The sequence below is a fragment of the Ischnura elegans genome, chromosome X (assembly GCF_921293095.1).
Source record: "Ischnura elegans chromosome X, ioIscEleg1.1, whole genome shotgun sequence".
In the NCBI taxonomy this organism is placed as follows: Eukaryota; Metazoa; Arthropoda; class Insecta; order Odonata; family Coenagrionidae; genus Ischnura; species Ischnura elegans.
Genome location: NC_060259.1, coordinates 86356937 through 86380279, shown reverse-complemented (window position 1 = coordinate 86380279; position 23343 = coordinate 86356937). Strand labels below are relative to the sequence as shown.

The following is a 23343-nucleotide window of genomic DNA, read 5'->3' as shown; positions in this document are numbered from 1 at the left end:
ATTCGAATTCGAGAAATCTGCTATTCGACCCATCTCTACATTTAACGCATTACTCGAGTGAAAATACTAAGGATTGGATATTTTTCGGAACCATCCCACGCATAAGAAATATGGCTCGGGTAGTGAAGTAAAGTGAAGACATTAAGTTGGCATGCTTAAGAGAGAGGAAAATAAACTGTTTCCTCGAAAGGCAACAACCGATACCCTTTTTCCCTTTCCACCTTTGCCGAGGTGAGTTGCGCGGAAAGGGGAGTTTTCACACCACAAGGCATCTTTTAGTCTTTTGTATTACTGCATCCGTCCGATGTGATTTTCATTTGTAGCGTTTAGTTTCTTTCTTGAACCTAAAAAAAAACTAGAGTTTTTAAGGATGATGAAACGATGTGAGAAGTATAGATTTTTTTGGCTCTACAAAACTAAAGCTAAGTTCTTTAGTCCATTCGCTTATTCACTTGAGTTCCATGAGGACTCAAGATCCATAAATATCGATGATATTGTTTTTAATAAAAATTCCAGTTTCCGAAATCTTGCAATTTTGGTAGGAAAGTACTTGCCCAGTCACACAAGTGTGTAGCATAAGGCAATTTTCTGCAGGCAGTAATACTATAACATGGAGACATCAAAACCTGCTGGCTGAGCATGAGCATGTTGGTTTTTCTGATTGAGAATTTGAAAGGGCCAAATATTCCATGATTCATATACATAGTATTTAATCTTTATGATAACTGTGAATACGACTACTCAGGGCTCTCCCTTGTAGTTATAAGTGATATTTTTCTTGGAGCCTATGGCGTCAGAATCGATGGAATAGGTATCGGTAGAATCGGAATCGAATTGTCAGAATTGGGATCAGAATCGATAAAATTTTGGAATCGACCCATCACTACTATTAAGTATTATTATATGTAGTGTATTTTAGTATGTGAATTCAAATGATAGCAAAAAATCAGTACTTTTTATTTTGCTATCTTATTTATCTAATAATGCCTTTAATTTGCTATTATTTTGCTTTAATATGCTGAATAATCCGCCCATGATCTGTTGACATAAATGCGAAAAGTAAATGGCTGCATAGAGTACGTCAAAACAAAAAGCTACCATAAGTGTCAAGGGTCTATGCCACTTAGTGTCAAGGGTCTATGCCACTTAGTGTCAAAACAAAAAAAAATTGTGCTGTGCCTGTCAGATCCATTGCGCCCGACGGAAGGTGAAGAGTTGGTCTGCACCAAAGACAAATTTTCTAATACATAGTCATGCCTCAAAAATTTGGCGTGGGACTAGATAAAAAATATGGAACATTAAACTCTCGATTATATGAAGCAGGATATTACAAAAGTTTCAATAATATGTAGTGAAATTGTGGTCCTGGCAAAAAGCCTATGGTAAATACATGGTGCCATTCGATAATACGAAATGTTTTCAAAGTACGAAGATCGGGCTCAGTCCCCAGGAGCAAATGGAATTCATTTATACGAATCACAGCGAACAATTTGTCAACAAAACTAGTTATGCCGACGCAAGTAGCTAAACTGACTCTGGTCCATCAAAAGTGTGAAATCGTAAGTGATAGTGCAACTTTGGAGGGAAAGGGTTCACCTTAAACTTACGCTGGGAACTGAGGGGAAGTAGGAGTTTGGTAAAATAATCGTGGCTGACGCAATGCCCCTATTTACTAGCCTACTCATAAACATCGTGTCGACAATACTTAGTAGTTCAACGTGTGAAAAAGGTCTTGCAGGGTATTTCTTACACCCCTATTTAAACCCTACGTAATTGAATCATACCAAAAAAATCTTGCCAGTCCGTCAAATTGCTCAAATTTCAATGCCCGTACTGGTAAATAAGTGACCTCATGACACCACTTTTGAAATCAACAGTTGGAAATTTGAGGAAGGAAGAAAATTAAGTCCCTCAATGATAGGGGAAATATTCTTTATCTTAAAGTTTGGTTGTGGAAAGATCAAGGAAAATACTGCAGTTGTCAACAACGAGAGGTGGGGAGATGTAGTAAGGATATTGCTAGTCATATACCTAATACTTTGTACGCAAGCCCATATTGAGGGCGAAATGGCTCCTTTATTGCTAATTTGAACAGGAATTTGATGATTCCGTGCATTAAGTTTTCACGTTAACACCTTGTTATGTATGTATCCACGAGGGTGGCAGTGTCTGGCTGTCTTTTGTCCTGGAAGTGCTGAATAATGCATAATGGGCTTGAACGAAATTCATGAGAGAATGTGTGAATGGCTTCAGTCGGTGCCTAGTGAATGTGTAAGCAAAAAATAGGAGAGACTAAGTAGCGGCGAGGACTAGACGTGACAGCAGTGACAGCGAAGATGAAATTGAGGAGGAGTATCTTAAATATTGGGCTCTATTTACCACCAAATTATTTTGCAGGCTACTCGTAATGAAGAGGCACTTCCAATTCTAACCATGAACTTTTATCTAGCACTCCTCCCTATTCCCCCATTACCAGAGATCTTTCTTTCCAAAACCTTTGTTTACTCTCTGCTACAGCCTTATGCTGACCTTCCCGACACCCAACTTATGCATCCCAAACCCCCTTCCCCTAGCATTTCTCCCCCTCCCTCTGGTGACTAAGCTTAAGTGCAACGTAAAAACACATGGCCCCTAGCATTGTCTCTAGCAAGGCTGGAGGCCCTTTACCCACCCCTCATCCTTCTGCCCTCTGCACCTCTCTTTATCCTGCCTCCACTTCCTTGACCAGGCAACACCCATCCCACTCTTACTAACCCCACCCCCTTTGAATGTTTTTCGGTTGCGGAGAAGGACATGGTTCATCTCTCATGGCAACAGGGACAAGTTTCCAACTAAAGAGAGGTTGGAGAAGTTTTTTCCATTATCAGGGAAATGAAGAGGAAAACATTGTTGTTCACATTAATTTTATTGGCTACTACACGTGTTTTGTCTTCTCTTGACCTTACTTTAGTCTGTCCTAGCTCCCGTGAGACTTGGTAGATTAGCATCCCCTCCCATTCCGTTCACCCAAAGGCACGGCTGGGTTACCTGCCTCGCTTATCCCGTAACTGACCCTAATCATTTTAGCCTAGTTAGGAAGGATGAGTCGCATATTGGGGAAAACTGAATGAAACACCAACTTTTTTAAATTGATTTTTTAATGATCATGGGATTATAAAATTAGCCATTAGCAATCAGCTTAATATTTGTAAAGATTGAGCCAAAACCTGGTGTCAATCTGAAAATATGAGCTTATTTATTGATTTTATTAAACTACTATAAACATGCTATACAAACTTAAATGATGCCAGAAATACGTTGTGTTTTGGGCTCATTATTTTCCAAACATCGTGTAGCTTTGTAACTTTTCAATATTGGTTTACTGTCGTGAACCTCTGAAAATGATATCTCTGTACGTTGGCCTCCTTTAGTTTTCGGGTTTCATTCTTTACTGTATTTAAAATGATGTTATGCAACTTTGATACAGAAAGTTTTTTTTAGTTTTAGTTCTAGAAACAATTAATTAATTAAAAGAAGTAATGAATTAAATGAATTAAAAACAAGAAATAATTAACTTTAGTGTTAACAATCTGCCAATAATGGAAATAAATATTTGCGTGGAAGGAAGAAAAAACTAATTAATGATCGAATTAAATTCTTCTCTGGTTTCTCTCCGGGTAAGACACTCCATCTACATTTATGCCGACGTTTCAACTGTAGACTTTTCCATCATCATCATGGCCATTGATATCTACGGGGTAAGAGATGCTGCATTTATAAAATGGTCTCTCTTCTTCTCTGCAGACTTTTCAATCGAAATTAGTTATTTACTTTGTCTTTTCCATGCAACTATTTATTTACGATTATGGCTGACTAATTTTTGATGCTAAAATTAAGAAAATCCATTTTCTATATTAAAGATACTTTGCATAATTATCAATACGATGGAGAAAGAAACACAGAAAGTAATTGAGGTTAAGGTACATGTTTTGGGGTATCATTTTTGAGAATTCGCGCAAGTGAACCAATACTTCACCTAAATATGTTGAGAAGTGAGATCACGTGTGTTTTAGGAAAAAAATTATGTGGATAATAATTTTTCTCTCTTTATTTCGACAATAATGAATAAAGCTTCTCCAGCCTTTCTCTGGTAGGAGCCTTGCTCCTGTCAGCATAGAAGAAGAAAGAGATACTATATAAACATGGCACCTCACACCTGGCATCAATAGCCTTGATGACGAATAAAAAGTCTTCCATTTTAACATCCCTAAAGACGATGGCATGGCAGCCGGACGGAGAGCCCAAAAAGAATTTACTTCAAACATTTGGTAGTAGAAAATCATATCGTACGTAATTTATGATTGTAACCGAATCATAATGAAAGTAACTAATTAAAAAGATCATAAATTCACCTTACAATACAGAAGGAATTGAAATATGTATTAATATTCAAAGTTTATTTTGGAAAAGGGCTAAGAGCCTTGTGTTTTCTTTTTTCTTGTCACTGACAATGAGCAATAGGCGACGTAAATGGTGGTCAGGCCAGCTGCCATTAAAATTATATCTTAGGCCTTGGAAACAAATATCTATCTTATGTGCAGATAATTGTTGCTATTCACTACTGACCACAAATATCTAAGATTAAATTTTTGTACAAAAATTTTTAATTCGTTATTTGATTACGTTTTCTAAAATGGACGAGAATTTCCTTATCGCTAAGATCGTTGATATTTATATATAAAAAATTTATTTTCATAAAATTCTAGCATAAATAATCACCACAAATTCCGCAAAGTCCGCAAAGACAAAAAAATGGCGGTGGGAAAAAAGCAAACATTTTTTCGCGACTTTATTAAAAATGTTTGAAATTACGAAATTGTATAAAATGAAGTGCCAATTTTCGGGTCCTGCTGACTTCATATAATCGAGACTTTACTGTACTTGCAAAAGCCAGTCTCTCAAATAATTTCCCCCCTAAGGTTCTAGCAGCTGGAAAATTTCCAACTTTGACCGTATTTTAAAACGTTAAATTAATTATCATCTTTGGAATTCAGTTGGAGCATAGTAATATGGCAATGTGTGAAATACCAAACTAGGATTACTTACTCAAAATTTTTTTGATCTATGTTTTTCTCCACGTCTTCTCATCTGAAGTGAACTCCTCTACCGTAAGAGGATCTGCAAATGTGGAAGATATTCTTGACATTACATTAGCTTGAACACAAAATTGATCTTTGGTAAATCTGACTTCTTACCTAAGTTGCATGCAGTGCTCAAAATTTGGACTGTTATTCAGATCATTCAGTCCTTGAAAAACAAAGTAGGAGGTCCAGAGGTCCATTACATATAACCATTGAAATGCCTAACCCTCATTGCTGAAAATTATAATCAGCTGAAATTCTACTCTTTCCTTGTATATCTATTTGGGCAGTTGACAAGAAAATAACAACATTTGTGTGTTGTTATTTTCTTGTCAACTGCCCTGCCATGCTTCAGAACCCCTAACTGTTACCTGCAGGTGTGTTGATTTAACAGATGTGAAGGTCATGAAATTTGAAAATTCCCAATTCTATGACAACCTTAATTGGGAAAATAATTTGGAAGTCTTGCTTTTGTGATTAGTTCTACTGAGCAACCCTAAGATGACAATAAGCTTTGCATTAATTTTTTCCACTCTGGTACTTAATCTCCAAAACTCAATTTAAGTACGATTTCCCTAAATGCATGAGCAAAAATATGGGTATTCATGTGTTTTTTGAATGTCTAGTTAACTCTTAGTGTTGTATAATTTTGTCTAAGATTATCATTGCCTTAATCCAAAGTTGTAAAAATAATACTTTTGATTTAGCCAAAACTATTATGCGAAATATTGCTATTTAAAAAAAATTTAGAGTGCACAAACATTCTATACAAAAATTGAATGACAATTTGTAATGAAAATTTTCATCAATTTTTATGAAAATTAACTAAGTGGAGTACAGTGGAACCTCGTTAAAGTGAGTACGGGCTATAGCGACACCCCCGCTATTACGAGAGATAGCCGATGCACCGTCAATTGACCCTATAATAAGCGTGTTAAAAAATTCGTTTTTACGAGACCCTTTCGGTGTTGGCTCTCGCCATAGCGAGGGTTTCACCGCCGGAAGACTTTCATCAAGACTCCTTAACCTCTGTAATTGATAGCGATCTGTTAGAAATGAAGTTAAAAGAGTGCTCAGTCTTAAATTTGTGTGGTAAACTGTCGTTCGATAAATATAATGATTGACGAAACAATGCTTTGCATGATTTTTATTCAGTGCGGCGCTTATAAATTGTTTGAATAGTTAGTCGTTATTTGAGTAAGGAAATTAAGTGATGCAAAAAAACATCGCCTTTCGTCTGGATTTATGCTTACGTTTATCGGATAGATGTTTATCTGTCGCCGCACCACTCCTGTTCCTGTATATCTGTTCGCAACAGGTATATTGGCTATTATTTGCTCCACCTCCGGTAAAGCGACAATTCGCTATAGCGAGTGTTTATTAGTGCACCGTGGGGTGTCGTTATATCGAGGTTGCACTGTATTTAACTTGTAGTTCGAGCATCACATGCTGCTTCATGTCAAACCAAATGTTTTCAGGCTCACTCACACAACAATACCACAGATATATTTCAGAATTTATTTTGAAGTTTCTAAAAGCATTAGCTCTTGTTTTAAATGAACATACGTGAACATCAAGCAAAAGTGGAATATTTGCTAGGGTATAAATGGATTTGGCTTCATATGGTCAGTTATCGATGAATGTGAGAAAAAAATTTCCCAGCTCTTAATGGTTTACTATATCGCTTTTATGTGATAGCTAGTTTAAAATGAATAGTTGCATAATAATATTTATTTTTTTTTCATTTTTCCTCATTTTGCCCTTCAATTTTTTAAAAATATTACGCTTTATTATTGATGAATTCTTTTTTTTATCTTTTGCCCCATAATTTAATCTATCATGCCCTCCTTTAGTGAAGTTTACCATCCACTTTTTGTTTGGGAAACCAATTCAAAGCTTCTTCATTGAATATTTAGATATCATTTAGTATCACTTCTGTATTGTGTCAGAAATGCAAAACTCCCTTAAAATGATTTGTTTCAGGCCTAATTTTGTAGTATATCATGATAAAGAAAATTGGAAATTTTTCACAAAGTCAAATTTAATGACTGACTCTGATGATTTCAATTCCATCAGGTAAGAAGTGTAATTCAAGATGCAGTGGGTGTAGTTAATTGGAACTGAGTGGAGGTTGGCACAGCTGTCTGTCAGGAAGGAGATGGGAGAGGGCCTTTATGTGGTTTGTCTTCTTTGCATGCCAAACCATGGTAGACACAAATTTAAAATGAACATCTATTTTCCCTATCTTGTGCTCGCTCTCTAGGGTGGTCACAAGGTATAAGAGAAATATTGTAATACCCCCAGAAGTTGCTACATGATCTAAAAATGATATTTACAAATTTTTAACTCAACATTGTGGTGGTGAAAATATGATTTTTTGAAAAAATATAGAAGATTTTGCTCAATAAAACCAATAACCATGAAAACCATTTGGCATACAAACTTAACTATTATGTCAATAAATGGGAAATTTTACTGTTTTAACTTTTGGTTATTTCAAATTTTGGATAAAACTATTAGATGTGGCTGTATTTAGCATTTTTCAGTTAAATTAGAGGTCTGTGTATTTCATACCCTCGTGGATAACATAAAGCTTGTGTTCAAAAGCATCTCAAAAATTGTTTACAATTGCTGCCCAGAATTTCCCCCTTCATAATATAATGAAATACATAAGGTGAGAAATGAGTGTTTTGAAATGAGTTGTCATCCATAGTTTAAAAAATATTATTTATATTTTTTAGAGTGGGCAGTCCTCACCCTGATAGGTACACATGGTAAATGAAACAACATTGTACTTTCCACATAGCTTAATGAGTACCCGTTTTCATTACAATGGGTAAGCATAATTTTTAAGGGGGAGTCAACATAGTCGTTGAAATCCGGGATACATACAAAGCTGTGTGGAAAGTAGAAAGTTGTCTTATTTTGTTATGTCAGACTTTATGAAATTCTGTAAAGTATTGCCTTCATCCATGAATTGAACTACTTATAGCTCTTTTGACAAAATGGCTGTATATAAGAGTCTACCCTGGGACGAGTATTTTCCTGAATATTATTTGCATCAACTATGCGAAAGAGAGAAGTGTTTTAAAACTCATTTCAAGCTTTGGGAGAAGGCTGATCTTTAATAAATTCATTGTTGTCTGCACATATGTGTACCTACTTCCCCATTTCAAGGACTGGCCCTAAATATTTATTGCAAATGAAGTTCACTTCAGGTAGGTATATTTAGGCCTATCAGTTAAACACCGTTTAACTTTTCTCTTGCTAAAGCTATTAAGTAATAGTTTGATGGATGGTGGAAAATCTTTCAGCAACACTTCATAAATTTACGCTTCAGGCTTTTACTTGAAGAATGTGATGGAAAAAGTGTATTTCACTTAATCAAACTGATTATCTATTCGATGTTGATCTTGGCCTCAACCTAAATTGTCAAAAGCGACAGAATGATGAATTTTTATCTTAAAACATTAATCAAAATCAGTGATTATTCTAGAATATGATGGGGCAAATTTTTGAATCATTTGGAAGTAACTATATATTGCATAAATTCAACTGTTTCAAAGACATCAGGTCATGAGTCATAGAATATAATTTTAAGGAGTTAGACCACAGTTGCACAAGAACTGAAATTATTTTTTTAAATATCTAAGAATTTCGGTTTAGGTTAATTAACCATTTCCCTACTAAAGACGAAAATATACGTGTGGACGATTCTTGACCTGGGAGACAAAAGCAGCATAGTTTTGTCGGAGGGTTTCTTACGGCGAGGCTTAGCGCTGATACATCGCAGGATGCTAGCGGATAGCTGAGTACCTTGCTGGATGGTAGCGCTTGGCTTAAAAAAGGTTTATTAATACCTTATCAAACGAAGAAAACTTTCGGAACTTAGCCAGTTTTAATAGGTGATTATTAAGACATGTTTCCCTGAGCTCTGTGCCTCATGCATGCATTGGTAGCCTCAGACGATGTATAACTCCTATCCTCTCGTGTAGAAACTAGGTCCCTGTGACGTCATGCGGAGTGGCATCGCATGGGCGCCAATCTGGCCTTTTTCAAATGAGGATAAAATTTGACCCTTGCCATTCGTCTAAACCGGTATTTCAAAAACCAAATAATTTGTGTATTGTGAATACACTAATGGTGGGTAACGAATCGCAATCAATGCCTTTCGTTTTCTTTGATGAAGGAAACTACCCTATTGTTTATCCATTCAGGTTTCGAAATAAATATTTCTTTTCTCAAGGAATATACTCAAAGAATTGAATTCTTTGTCATTTGAGCAGTGTTTACAGTTAATAAACGAAATTCTACAGTAAATATAATACTTAAATCTCGAGTTCTGTATGAACATCAACATGGAAATTGTTGCTGCATTAAATGCGTTCATATTGACATTAGAACTTCGTTTAAAAGTTGACAATGCTAAAAAAAATGAGGAGTTCAATTCAAAGTCTGCACTTTACGTACAAGCAACAATTATCCATGTACCAAATACATATAAGCAATCCATCAAGCAAGCAGTTGACCGCGAACCAATGCCGCAGGTAGGGTTGTTAACCCAAAAAGGAGGGAGCACAACTACTCTCGGAGTCTGAGATAATGTGGAGTCCCAGCTGGGAGAGGTCTAAAATGGTTCAAGCTGAGAGCTTTTGATTATCCGCGAGACCCTTCTTAACGAATGTCTCACGAAAATGCTCCATACCAGGGAAAAGAAGAGTCTCTTGCAGCTCAGTGCAGCAGTCATGCTAGGACGAAAACTCCACGGTTTCGAAAGGGTTAATTCAAAAATGTATAAGAAAAATTCATTTAAACTGTACAATTCTCTTTTAGTCTCTGACCGGGAACTGTGTTTTGCCTTACATGCCAACTCCCTAGTTTAGAACTGGAGTTATAAAAAACTCATTTAAACGGTACAATTCTCATCGTTGTATGCCTCTGGAAAACAATTCTTTCAGATAGTGGAGCTACTCACTAATTCAGATTGATGGCCAAAATAGTTTATTATTTCAAAATACTTATCTCCATGTATCAGTTTTCTATGATTCAGAGAAAAAAGTTCTTGCGATTTTAGGATATCCATTAATTTATTGTTAACGTTAACGTAAATCGTGGGTAGGTACACTATTTGGCCACAGATTAAGGCCTGAAAATACTAAAATTGATGAGTATAGGATATTGACAAAGAAGCAGACAAGGTGACTCTAAAATAAAAAGACTACTAGTGTTTCTTCTCAGACTGGATTGAAAAAAAAATTTTATAATGCTGCATAGATAGCTTACAATGAGCATTTAAAGAAAATGTGAATAACCGGATAAAAATAAACGTGATGATGGTAATGTCTGAGATGTGAAACCAACGTAGTCCTCTGCAATGAAATCATTGACTAGACATAGAATAGTTATTATTCAGGTTCAAACTATGCTTTGTAGGTAAAAATAAGAACCTCTAAGAGTCCATATTCTTAATAAACTTCATTTTACTTCAGAATAATTCCATAACTAATATCCTGGTAAGAAAAACAAATAGTAGTGGATTACATTCAATTTTCCCTGAAACGGTAGACTTGTCGGTTGCTTATTGGTATTAAAGCTGTATTTTTAGCAGTGGAACAGTGTTGAGCAGTAGAAAAAATATGATCAAAACATTTTCATGCCACAGCTGTAATTGGTTTCAATGGTTTGATTCAAATTGTCACTGAAAATAGCCTTATGTACCCAGTTAGGATACCACAGTCTCATCAATATAGATGGACTTGTCTGCAGCTTTTTGAAGTTCCAAAACTCAACAGAACATTGATGCAGCATTAGAATAAATAATATTTTTACCGTAGCACAATTGGTGCCTAAGCATTTTATCATTAGACCCATGGGGAGGATATGGACAACCCTACTTTTAAAAACAATTAATACTATTGATATTGAAAAAAAATGCTGATGGACAATTACCTTATGACACCCTATGTTGACATTTACAATGCATTTATTTCTAAGAAGCTGTTTTGAGTGAATTTTGAGATGATTTTGAGCCCAAGCATTTGAAGCCATTTTGAAGGGTGTGAAACATATGAAACACAATCTAAACTGACAAATGTTATACTCAGCCAAATCTATCAGCTTTATGCAAAATGTGCTTAAAACAAAACTTCCATGCAATAAAATTTCCTATGTTATGACATAATAATTATGCTTCTACAATAAATGGTTTTCATTTTAAGGAGGGAAAGCTTCTGCATTACGCTAAAAATGATGTTGAGCTGAATTGGGAGTTACAGCTTCAGCACCTGTAAGCAGTTCCAATGTCTCCTCGTCCACTTACTGTGTGTCTGCTTAGTTTTCAATGTTAAATGTGTATGCAGCAATGGCAGAGGAATATTTGAGGGAAGTCATTCATTACTGTCTTGCCTGCTTGTCCTTCCCTCAATATTCCCATAGGTTACCTATGTCATAAATGCCACTTTGGGTGCAGCACTACAAATTGTTTGCTGAAAGCAAGGCTACCAGAATTAAAATTGTGGTACTCAAGTTACGCAATGGATATTTATTCTTAGTTGGCCATGTGATCTAGTAAAGGGAAATGATGCTGACACAAAATAGGTGTTGTTGAACGCATCATTCAGAACTTTTTGAAGGTTATCCATGAGCCCTATTATTTATTTATTAGCATTAACAGGCAAATCGCCCATATCACCACGTAAAAACAAAAAATAATGAACAATATCAGTTCCATAGTATCAAAATATGAAGTATAAAAAATGCCACAATAAAATACAAATCATTATTGACAAATATCTCATTCCCTATGGCAAAAGATCTGAGAATTTCTGATTTGGGCCACAGAACAGTTAAAAACATCCAGTGTATTTCCAAAGAGGTTAAAATTTCGGAAAATTCTTTCTATTGGGGCACCTTAGCCATAAAAGTCCTGTGATAATTGTTAGAAAAGACTAGGTTAGTCCTAGTATTATGTGATGGGACTCTTAGATTAACAGCCCCAAGAACTTCTGAAGAAATAGTTCTATAATTTAAAATTTTATGCAAAAATATCGAGTTAGCCTTAATTCTTCTATGGGATAATGTATGTAGTTGAAGCTCACAAATTATTTCCCTATAATTAACGTCCAGAGTGTATCCCTTAGTTTTGAAATTAACATAGCTAAGTAATTTATGTTGGATTCTCTAAATATGTTTTAGTTGCGTACTTTTATAGGGCCACCACACAACAGAGCCATATTCAATTACCGGGCCTATTAAGGTGGTGTACAAATGCCCTATAATGTTGATGTTAAAATTTCTTGAATTACTTATCAAAAAACCCAGGTTTTTCATTGACCTCTTCATGACATAATCAAGGTGAATGTTAAAAGTAAGTTTATCATCAAATATGACACCAAGGTCTTTAATTATTTCAATTTTCGTTAATATCTTATTATCAAGAGTATAATAATTAATTTTTGGTGTCATTGATTTACTAAATTATTATCTTTTATTGCTTGATTTCATCCGCGTGGAATAAATTATTCAATGATTGGACGGCGAAGGGATGTTATTGACTTGAGCACCGAGGAAAGAGGAAAGTCCACTGACAAATAATGTCCTAAATCTGACAGAATTGTGGATGGGAAAAATTCCTGAAGAGACTTTTCATCAGACATTTAATGGAATAACAAGAAATATTTCATCTGCATCTCACTGCCTGAAATGATAAGTTGTGGTCACAGCTACAGGAAGTTCAGTATAAGCTAGGAAGTCTTCAGAAAACCCTATGTAAATCATTTATAAAATCTAATCCATGCGATACAAACTTCAAAGTTTACTGTGTGTGTGGAATTACTTTCAAATTTTGTGCCAAAGAGAAGAGATTTTATGATGCAGAATAGGATTCTTGTATTTAAATGAGTTATTTATGGCATTAATTTAAATGCAGTTGTAGCTGTTTTTAGTTGTGAATTATTCCTGTGATTCGTGCTTTCACAAGATTCCATGGTTGATCATGTTCAGGTGTTTGCAAAGTCTGAATCATAACTATGTAGAATTTCCAAATATGCTATAAATATTCGTCATGTTTTTGCTGTGGCTCAGATTTGCGTGTATTGATTCATTTAGACAAATTGTCCATTTCAATTGTCAATCAAAGACATTCTTCAGACAGTATGAACTTGTGATGCAGACAAGAAACAACATTCTGAGCTATCCAATTTGTGGCTGAAGTTTTCTTTTCATGGTGGAAATTTACTTTCGCCATTGCTTTTACTCCTGGAACATGCTAAGTATAAGCTATTAACCAATTGCTTTGAACAGGCCATGTGTAGGATGTAGATGATTAAAATATTTCTACTAAAGATAAATTTGCGGCAGAAAAAGTAATTTTTAACAAAAATTTTCTATTTGATAACCTATAGATGCACACTATATTTTACCCACTAAGTTTTCAAAGCTTAATAACATTTTTAAGATTTAATTCCAGTTCTTCACCAAATTCTTTTAAAGCCCTATAGTAACTAGTAAACGAGTTTAACCGAAAATAGAAGGCACTATAGAACATCGGGTAACCTATTGATAGACCCACAATAAGAATTGATAGAGGTTTGGATAAGGTTATCTTATTTTTAGAGGTAAAATTTAGGTTCTAAAATCCTTCATGTAATTAGAAAAGAGGAGCTCAAGGGGCAAATCTTCTGGTCTTCTGGAATCAAAAAAAAAAGTCTGGCAAGCAATATATCCCCCCATGATGCACTGGTGAGTATAGCTTGAGTTTAAAATAGCCTAGTATGTCGTTAGTTATCTGAATAGTGGCACTAATTGTCTACTTTAGCGTGAAAAATAGGATACTGTGTCAAATCAATGTAAACAAGTTAGAAAAGGGGTGTGTCTCGCTAATAAAGGATAAAAATCAATGCCAATTGCAGTGGTTCATGTGTTTCCTCCATTTCATATGGTTACTCTTCGATTATCTGTTTCAGTTCTTCATTTATTTGGATGAGTTATATATATCAGAAGAAGCAACTATCATCCACCTCTTTCTGAAAAATAACAAAGTATGATAAGAATAGATAAAATCAGACACTACTAATTAAAAGAAGGTTAAGGACTTATGCTGGTAAGATCGCTGTATTTTCTGTTTTAGAGCCATGTATGCTCTTTGCATTAAATCTATCTGTGTAATTTCCTCATATCTTATGCTAATTGTTTGTAAATCCTTAAAGCTTATACATAGATGTAGCCAATATAAAAATAGCCCCTTTAAGATGAAGATGCGGGTAAATCATGAAGGGAATTCAATAAATATACTGCTGTCTTATTTGCAATTATGAAAAATCAGGTCAAATATGGTTCGAAAGACAATGCTAATAATGAGTTAATGGTTTCCAAAAAAGAGACGTTTATAAAAATGTAATAAAGATTTCCTATATTACTTTTTTGCAACAATTTCTTAACACTTTCACCCTAATTTACAATCTGCTGAGTTTATTAAGGTTTGAGGTACATGGTTGCCAAACCAAGTACACTTACAGGGAATTTTTGCAGCCATCACATCAGCAGTAAGTGATCATCTTTTGTGATTGGCATCCCACCCTATGCATTATGCGACAGAGCCTTGGCTTTAAATATTCATCTGTATTTTCAAGGCGTATCAACATCTGGGTGAGCTATAAAGCACTCTAATCTTTAGTGGCTGTTTCTTTTTTCTGTATATTTTGCATAGCAAATCACTCTGGATGGCTATTTATTGCTTCTTTTCAGTGATTATTTTTGTTGAATAGTTCCTCTCCAAAAGTAATAGGATATGCCATTTTATATTCAATTTTTGGAGCACCGAATTTACTGGAACTAATACTTAGGCTGGGGGAATAAATAAGGAAAAAGTCAATTATATAATAAACTGTTGCTATAGATGACAAAAGTTAGGAAATATTTAGTTGGAAGTTAGCAAAATGATAAAATACTTTCCATCAAAAAATTCAAGAACATCATTTTATATTCATTTAAAAAATATTCTAGTTTTTCGGAGGAAAATACTAGAATGTGATTTTTGTTTTATTTTCTGTCCATTTAAAAATTTTATCTTCCCATAGTTTAATGTGATAGTTGTGCTTATTGTGTTTGGTAGATGATCCATATTTAATTTGCTGTACTAAATCTGAAAACAACCTTTATTTTCTTCCTTCACATCAGATTTTAAGTAAAAGAAACTCTAAAAGTATAAGGTGTCAAAAAGTATGTTGAAGATGTAGAATTTTAGTTTTTCCCAGCTTATAATTTGAAGGAATGACTCTTAGATTTCCTACTGGGTTTAAAGATTTGCTACTTATAGTACTTAGAAGATTTTCCTGAGGATAATTCATGGATGCTTGTATTCTCGTCTCATCTCGTTTACCTCTCGTCTCGAGCAGTCTCGTTTACCTCTGAATGTCTGTTGAAATTACAACAAATTTGTTTGTAGTTCAGTGTTATTACTGACAGCAATTCGAATATTGATTTGGCTTAGATCTCCGCTCAATTCATCTATCGGTTAATTAACAACACACAATTATTCTATTTTTCACCTTTCAATACCTGCACTATTTATCTCATCAAAGACTTCCTTTTGTTGTTCTTCTTGTCCACTTGCCCCTCAATGATCGTTTACATCAGATCATTGTCTTTCTTAATGTTGCTGATTTAATTATTCAATTTTTTCCAAGGTTTTCAGAAGGCTTCCCTTCTCTCGTACTCGTCTTAGAACTTCCACTTTACTCATTCTATCTGCCCATTTGATCTTCATAATTCTTCTGTATGGCCATATCTGAAGAGCTGTCAACCTTAACTTCTTTGCTGCTTCCTTGGTTCATGTCTCACTAGCATAAAGAAGCATGCTCTAATTGTGAGCGCTTCTTTATTCCAATGCTTGCATTCCAAACTAAGTAGATTCCTTTTTTTTTTAAGAAATCCATCTGTGCTTACGCTATTCCTCCCTTTCCATTTGCTTATTCCATCTCTGGGCACTGGGCTACCCATGTAGCAGAATTCCTTTGCCTCCTACCTCCCTCAAGTTTATAATAATAATTGTAATAATTCAGTTATTATTATAAACTTAATTTGGAATTAATATATTTGTTTGTATTTAATGAATTTGAGTAATGAGTGCTTTTAAAAATCTGTTTGGGGATATTAATAATACTTTATAATGGGCAATGGCCCAATCAGATATTTTTGCATGTTAAGAAACTTGAGGTCAATTTAATTGATGATATGTGAGACAAAAACAATAAAGAGTGAAACATTAAATTTTTTGTCAAGATTTCTTGTTGTTTGGATATGAGAGGGAACATGAGCCGGTAATGTGCTCAGTATCTACTTAAATATAACTTGTGATAGTTTGGTTGCATTTCAGTGCTTTATTGTTAAATTGTGGGCATATGCAATGGAAATAAGTTCTTATGCTGCATTTCATTGGATTGTAATGATGCTCATGAAAAGTAATTGACCCATGGTGCTCTTCTCCCTTGCAGTCATTTCATCACACACATTCACCGTCAGCAGATCTCCATTACCACACCCACCTGCACCCAACCCACCACCAACACACACACCAACCACTGACAGCAGCCACTGCACCACGACCCCAGCATCAACAGCAGCATCATCAACAGCATCAACAACAACAACCACATCAGCAGCAACAGCAACAGCATCATCAACAGCACCAGCAACAACAGCATCAACAGCAGCACCATCAACAACAACAGCAACAGCAGCACCAGCAACAACAACAGCATCAACAGCAGCACCAACAACAACAGCAGCAGCATCAACAACAACAACATCATCAACAACTACAACAACAACAACAGCAACAACAGCAGCAGCAACAGTCAAAGCAGGCTGGATACGCAATGGTCTCTGTGCACTCACACCAAGTATACCGTGGCAATGATGACATCATCACCTTGCCTCATCATGAAGGAGGGACATTTCCTCGGAAGAAAGAAAATCAAAGAATAAGGTGTGATGCCTCTCTTGTTTTAACTTTCATTTAATCATTATCTTCTGGCTCATGTTGGGTGAACACTGTGGTCCATAATTCTTGCTGATAGTAGGTTGATATCATCTTGAAATAAGGGTCTGATGTGATGGAAGAGCTTTTTCCTAAGTTGTAGTTAATTAGCGACCTACATGTACAAACTACCCTGCAAGCTGCATTCAGTGGCATCAATTGTTTTTCTATTTTTTCTTTCCTCAAAGGAGCAATAGTAATTAATCAGCAGCTAAACCAAAATTATAATGTGATTTGGTTATTCAGCCTTTAACATGTCACTACTCAAAGATTTATCATTCCATTAGTTATTCATTTTTTTAAAATACTGGCAGTCCTGAACTATGCATAATTTTCCTAAAACCATCTACTTAAATGGAACAATTCAATGAAATGTTAAGTGTGGTGTCATGTTTCCAAGAAGCGAAACATGTGTAGCCTGACTTCATTCCCTGTGTATACAATTGCCATACTATCTTGGTTCAGAGGCCCAATTAGCAGAGTCTGTGCATAGTTAATAGCCTCCAGCCTTCGGCGTTGTTTTTTGCCTGTTTTTAGGGGGAGAGACTTAAGTATTTACTGATGTATCACAGTCAAGTTATTATTTTTATGAAAATTCAAAGCATTCAACGATACACGTATCAAATTTACGTAAAAATCATGCAATTAGTTTTGAAGAATCACTAAAAAGTAATAATTTAAATGTTTCAAAAAGAACTTATTGTGGATTGAAAATAAGAATGGATTAAATGTCATTTATGATGAAAGCAAAGGAAAGAATCACTTGAAGTGAATATTTTTTAATTTGTAAGTCTCCGAGGTTGTAGAACTACTTTTTAAGCCATTGCTTTTACTGAGACCATCACCTTTAATTTATTCCAAGAAATTGGAGAATATTGTGTTAATCCTAAATTTAGGTGACTTTTTTCATCTTCCAAATAGCAGCAGTTAACCAAATACCGACTAATATTGATGAAATATTCCCTGGTTTTTGGCTTAACCTAAATGACTGTCCTGTAGCAGTAATAATTCTACTGTTCAGAATGTGAAACAATAAACTTTTGTTATATTTTAGTTAGCGTATGACATTTATCAATTTTGTCTAAGTCTCTCCCATGTTCTTTATAATTCTATCACTCAATGCATTTGTGGAGAAATCTCTGAGGAAGCACCCTTGCCTCTTTTAGGTTTGTCTGAAAAGAATTGCCTAGGAGTGAAAGAGAGGAAGCCTCTTTAAGTGAGCTGCTTTGTAAATATGGAATCTGGCACTGGAAGTTTTAAAATTTCAACTAAATTAAATATGAAAGATAGCTGCATCATTTGTCAAAAACTGCCTAAGACAGCATTACTCAGCTTTTACATTAAGTTGGCTGGGAGCAACAGGAGACTTGGAGGCTATGTCGTAGGCTTATATTGATTAATTAAGAACAGATATCTTTCATGGAGAACATCATATTAGATCCTCGCTATATTTTTAAATACAAAAGAAACTATAAAATAACAAAGATATTTTGCTAAATGAGTTGGTATAGGAATAAGTTTTTCCCCTGAAAAGTAAATGACTTAAAAAAATGTTACGTTGGACATAGGTAGCCAAATCACTCAAACGCGAGCCCAAATTTTTTTCTCCTTTTTTGTATTCTCTAATGGGCTAGTGATCTTATACCTCCAGCCACATGCCTGATGAGGCTGGTTGTGGGATAGTTTGTGAAGGTAGGTAAACAATTGTGGCACCCCATTTGAAGGGGGCAGGGTAAATACAGTGAATGCAAGCAATGGCCACCTTCAGTGAGAAGAGTTTGACAAGGGTCAGCCATCAATGTATTACATATGTGGGAGCCAAGTAGCTTTTAAGTGAGGCACAATACGAATGTCAAACTTTTTCTGCCATTTTTGTTAAGTTGTTCAGTCTAAAGTAATACCATGATCTATACCATGTTTCATTTCTTAAGTGGCTTATTCAAATTATTCATGCCTTAAGTGGTGGACCATTCAACATTTTACTCGTGCAATTGTGGGAAGACATCGGCACTTCGGAGCTAGAGAAATCATCATGACTGGATGATTATGTTTATGTGGGTTCATAAAAATGAGGTTCTACACTATGCTCCTACTTTCCACATTCTTGTTTATCATTGAAAAGCATCACCATTGTTATATTATTTTCATAGTGGCATTTAAATCAGCTAGGTATTTCTGTCACTTTTTCCTTGGGTGATTTTAAGAATCATAAAGATAGGTAAATTGGTTGAAGTTGCATTTTTCAGCATATATGTAATAAATTTGATAAACTTTTGACTGAGGTTATCATTTCCAGTCTTGTTTCATGAAATGAACCTTGGTCATGAAACAAGACTTGAAGATCATTTAAGAAAATTTATTATGTGTATGAGATACCTATGTATCCTATGGTTCCTTTTTTTTTTGCTACTGACTACTTTTGGATTCAATTGGGTTTTGAAAACTTAAATTATGGCTAAGATTTTTTCTAATGGTGCAATAGCAATTATAAGATCTTGTTAATTTGAATCTTGGAGTGTTGCTATTTTGCAAATGACTCTATTTGTGTAATTCTTTAAAATTATGGTTGAAGTACATACAATGCATTTAAGAATTCTAACTAAATCATTGAGAACTTGTTCCTTGCTGGTGACTCAGTGTTTCCTATCCCAGGATCCCATCAAACCAAAGTGTTACAAGTAAGAGTAGTACTGGCAAAGTGTCAACAGGCAGTATGGAGCGCTCTTCGGAGAGGAGCAGCCCAATGCCAACATTTCATGTTGAGGTGCTGAACAGGGGCAGGAGGGCAGGCACCCACCCTGGCAATCGCAACTCCTTACCTGCTGACTATGGATGGGCAAAGAAGTGAGTACTCTCTTTGTTATCATCTACCTCCAGTAAAAGCCCTGATTTCCAAGATGCATTTTGCTCTGTGGCATGATTATGGATCCTGTTATCAGTCTGATCGGAGATTAACTTGGTAGCCCTTATAGCGTAAAAGAAACCTTATTATTTCATTAGCGCAGCTGAAAGGTTACAAGTGAAGAATATCTAATATGTTTGATGACAGGCTTAACTAAATTAATTTTCAGTACATAAATGAAGTTATCAAAATTATATTGTAATGCAATTCATGAAAATAACCTGCATAATAAAGTGTGGCTGTGTCATTTTTAATTGGGGAAGTAAAAAGTTGCGCCTGCCAAAACATTCATTCTGATGAGATAACGCCTGTGGGAAATATTTTTGTAGTGAGATGTGCTGTATTAAGATCTAAAATACCACATTAAAAAAGTTAAAATTTTCAACTGTGTAATGCCAAAGAATTTACTTTATATTGGCCTATCCTTAGCCATTTCTGAGACATTTTAGGGTAAAGTGAGTGTTTAAAGGGGCGTGCCCCTGCCTTTTCTCCCTAAGTGGTGCCCTGAGGCTGGCAATGCTAGAACATTACTCTTGCAGCTTCGTCATGTGTCTGTAATAGCTCTGTAGATATTCTTTAGCTGTGATTACTATGTAGTTTTGAGTTAAATAAGTTTTTATTCTTATCCTTGAATTGCTTTCATTTGAATGGGCACGTATGAACACAGCTTGTTTTCATACAAAAGAATGAGATTTGGAGCCACAATACCTTCTAAAATGAAGAATCTTTTTTTCTAAATGTTTAGACTGTAACTACTTTCAATGGGTTTGTGTCTTTTTGGGATTCAATTGTTAATTCATTTAGTTGCATCAGTATGGAATTAGTTCCTTTCTGATATTTGATTTAGTGCTCTTCTTGCTGGTGTCAGTGATTCACAAGCTTTTCGTTTAAGCTTACTAAGGTCTCCTATTTTTTTCTTGGTGAATCGTCTTATTAAGTTCACAAAGGGAGTATATTCTCCTCTGTGGTATTATCTAGGTGTGTTTTTTATGTTTAAAAGAGATATGAAACTGATTCAAATAGGAAACACTGAAGAAATAGAAATTAGTGTCACTTACTCAGTAATAACATTGTGATAAAGTTTAAGCATTCTACAGTGTATGACAAGTGTGGGTAAGGAAAAATATTGAAAAAAATAGGACCACTTGTCATTGGAAGAAATATTTAACTTCGAAAGTGAATGCAAGGGTTACCTCTTCTTCCTTTGTTTTCCTTGAAAGAAAAAAAATTGACTGGAGACTTAGAAATGAAAGCAAATTTTAATGAAAGATTCAATAATCTGTTGAGTATCGCAGTGAAGAGAATTATAGGTGGAGATTATATTCTAATGCCATTACGTATTACCCAAATTTATGATCAGTTAACAATTTTTTTATTGATCAATTAATCTATGCCAGGTTATGAATGCAGGTTATAATAGTGATTTGAAATGCTCTTAGCCAATCAGACTGTGGTGGTCTGTAGTGATTTGTATTTTAAGAATGTTGCTCTGATTTGTCTTCATTTTAATTTGCAAGTGATTAATAAATACTCAGTATAGATACCTTTGAAAAGGAGAAATGAGTAAATTCTATTTACTCTTTGTCTTGTAACTTTACACGGGTTCAGAGGAATGGTTGGTGCCTAGTTTTGGTGTTTTAACTCTCTTGTAGCAAGTAGGTGTTTCTCATCAAAACTGGGCGGCATAGAAAGCTATTAGTTTATGTAATATTTTTGGTGTTTCACCCATTATAATCAAGTTCTTTTTGAAGTGTGCTAATCAAAATGGAAAAACTCCATTAATATATCTCCTTTGAAACCCCTAAGTATCGTATCCCGCAGGGCTGCTGATTTTTCATGTAAGAGTTTCTGGTACTTCAATTATTAAGCAGTTCTCCAGCACTCCAGTGGAAAATATTCAAACCTTGTATTATAAAGGTTTGAAGATTGATTAATCAGTGAAACTTATGTGCAATTTTTTGTATTTAAAAATCTTTAAAAAGTCTTTACTCAATACATGCTAGTTTAAACAACTTTCAAAGGACCATTTTTGAAACACCTGAAAATTATTTGTAAATGAAATCTATTGTTTGAAAATACTCGCATTTTGTGTGACTGTGTGAAATTTAATTCTTTTGAGTGTAATATTGTTCCTTTTTTTGGGAAGGCGTGATGTATTTTGCAGGCCAGCCCCTGGGGAACTTCGAAGAGTGCACATTGATAAGTCGGTGGAACCATTGGGAATTCAAATATCTTGCCTTGAGAGTGGTGGAGTTTTTGTTTCAACTGTCAGTAAACATAGTTTAGCTTCGCAAGTGGGTTTACAGGTATGATGTGAGGTTGGCTATGCTTTTGTGCTCATTTATATTGGTTCATTGGCAAAGAAATGTGTGACATGCATGCTGTGTATTTTAATTTATTATTTTTTTAAATTTTGATGAAAAAATATTCACCTTCATTAAGGGATTGATAAGATTTTTGTTCTCAGTATTCAAGTTTTATAATGTTTCATGAAATTCAAGTTCACATGCTATTGACTCTAGAGAGAGTGTGAGCTATTTTTACAATTTTCATTCAATTTCAATTACAGTGGTAATTAACCATTAGTTAAGATACTAAAAATAAATTTAACTTCAAAGCTATTTCTGGGTCAAAGTCATTTCTGTCAACTGAATTTCACAAGAAGCCCTTGTGATGCCTTAAACCAGTCTATGCCATACATCTATGCTTTATGTTGCCTTGAATCGATGTTTTTTTATTTTAAAGCCTAGTCTTTTATTAAAGTACTGACTTTAATTAAAGTAAATGTTTTTGGTATTTTCTTTTTTGGTTGAATTTCTATTTACACACAATGGTCAGCCTTCAGAAATAAAAAATCTCAAGCTTGGTCAAAATTTTCTCTTTGTAATCTATGTTTATCATTCCCAGAATAATTTCTTTGGCTTCTCATTAAATATTAGTTTTGAATATTTACCCTCATTTTCTGTCATGTGGCACTTCAGCTTTCCCATTACCTCATATTTGCACTGCAGTATTGGGATGGCATCTCAGGCTTTAAGGTTACATCTGCATGTGTGTTTGATCCTATGAGCCTGTAAAAGATTGAAGAAAAGACTTCAATTTGTTGCATGCATACGCCAATAAGAGAGCTGGTAAAATTTGTTGTATTGACAAACACATACCTGGCTGCCACACTAAAGCCTGAGATGCCATGCATTCATTTGGCAGATAATTCAAGCCTTTGAATGTAGTTAATGCTCCATACCATTCCAATATGAGCGAAAGGTCTCACAATATGTGGTCAG

The 23343-nt window shown here is 34.9% G+C and overlaps 1 protein-coding gene across 1 annotated transcript in view; it reads left to right on the top strand.

Annotated features, from left to right (window-relative positions):
- The window catches only part of LOC124171200 (disks large homolog 5), a 126839-nt gene that overhangs the window by 70876 nt on the left and 32620 nt on the right, over positions 1-23343 (top strand). The window contains exons 22-24 of the mRNA XM_046550340.1: positions 16613-17106; positions 19810-20001; positions 22206-22365. Of these exons, the coding sequence (XP_046406296.1) occupies positions 16613-17106; positions 19810-20001; positions 22206-22365 (846 nt within the window). The remainder of the gene's footprint in view (positions 1-16612; positions 17107-19809; positions 20002-22205; positions 22366-23343) is intronic.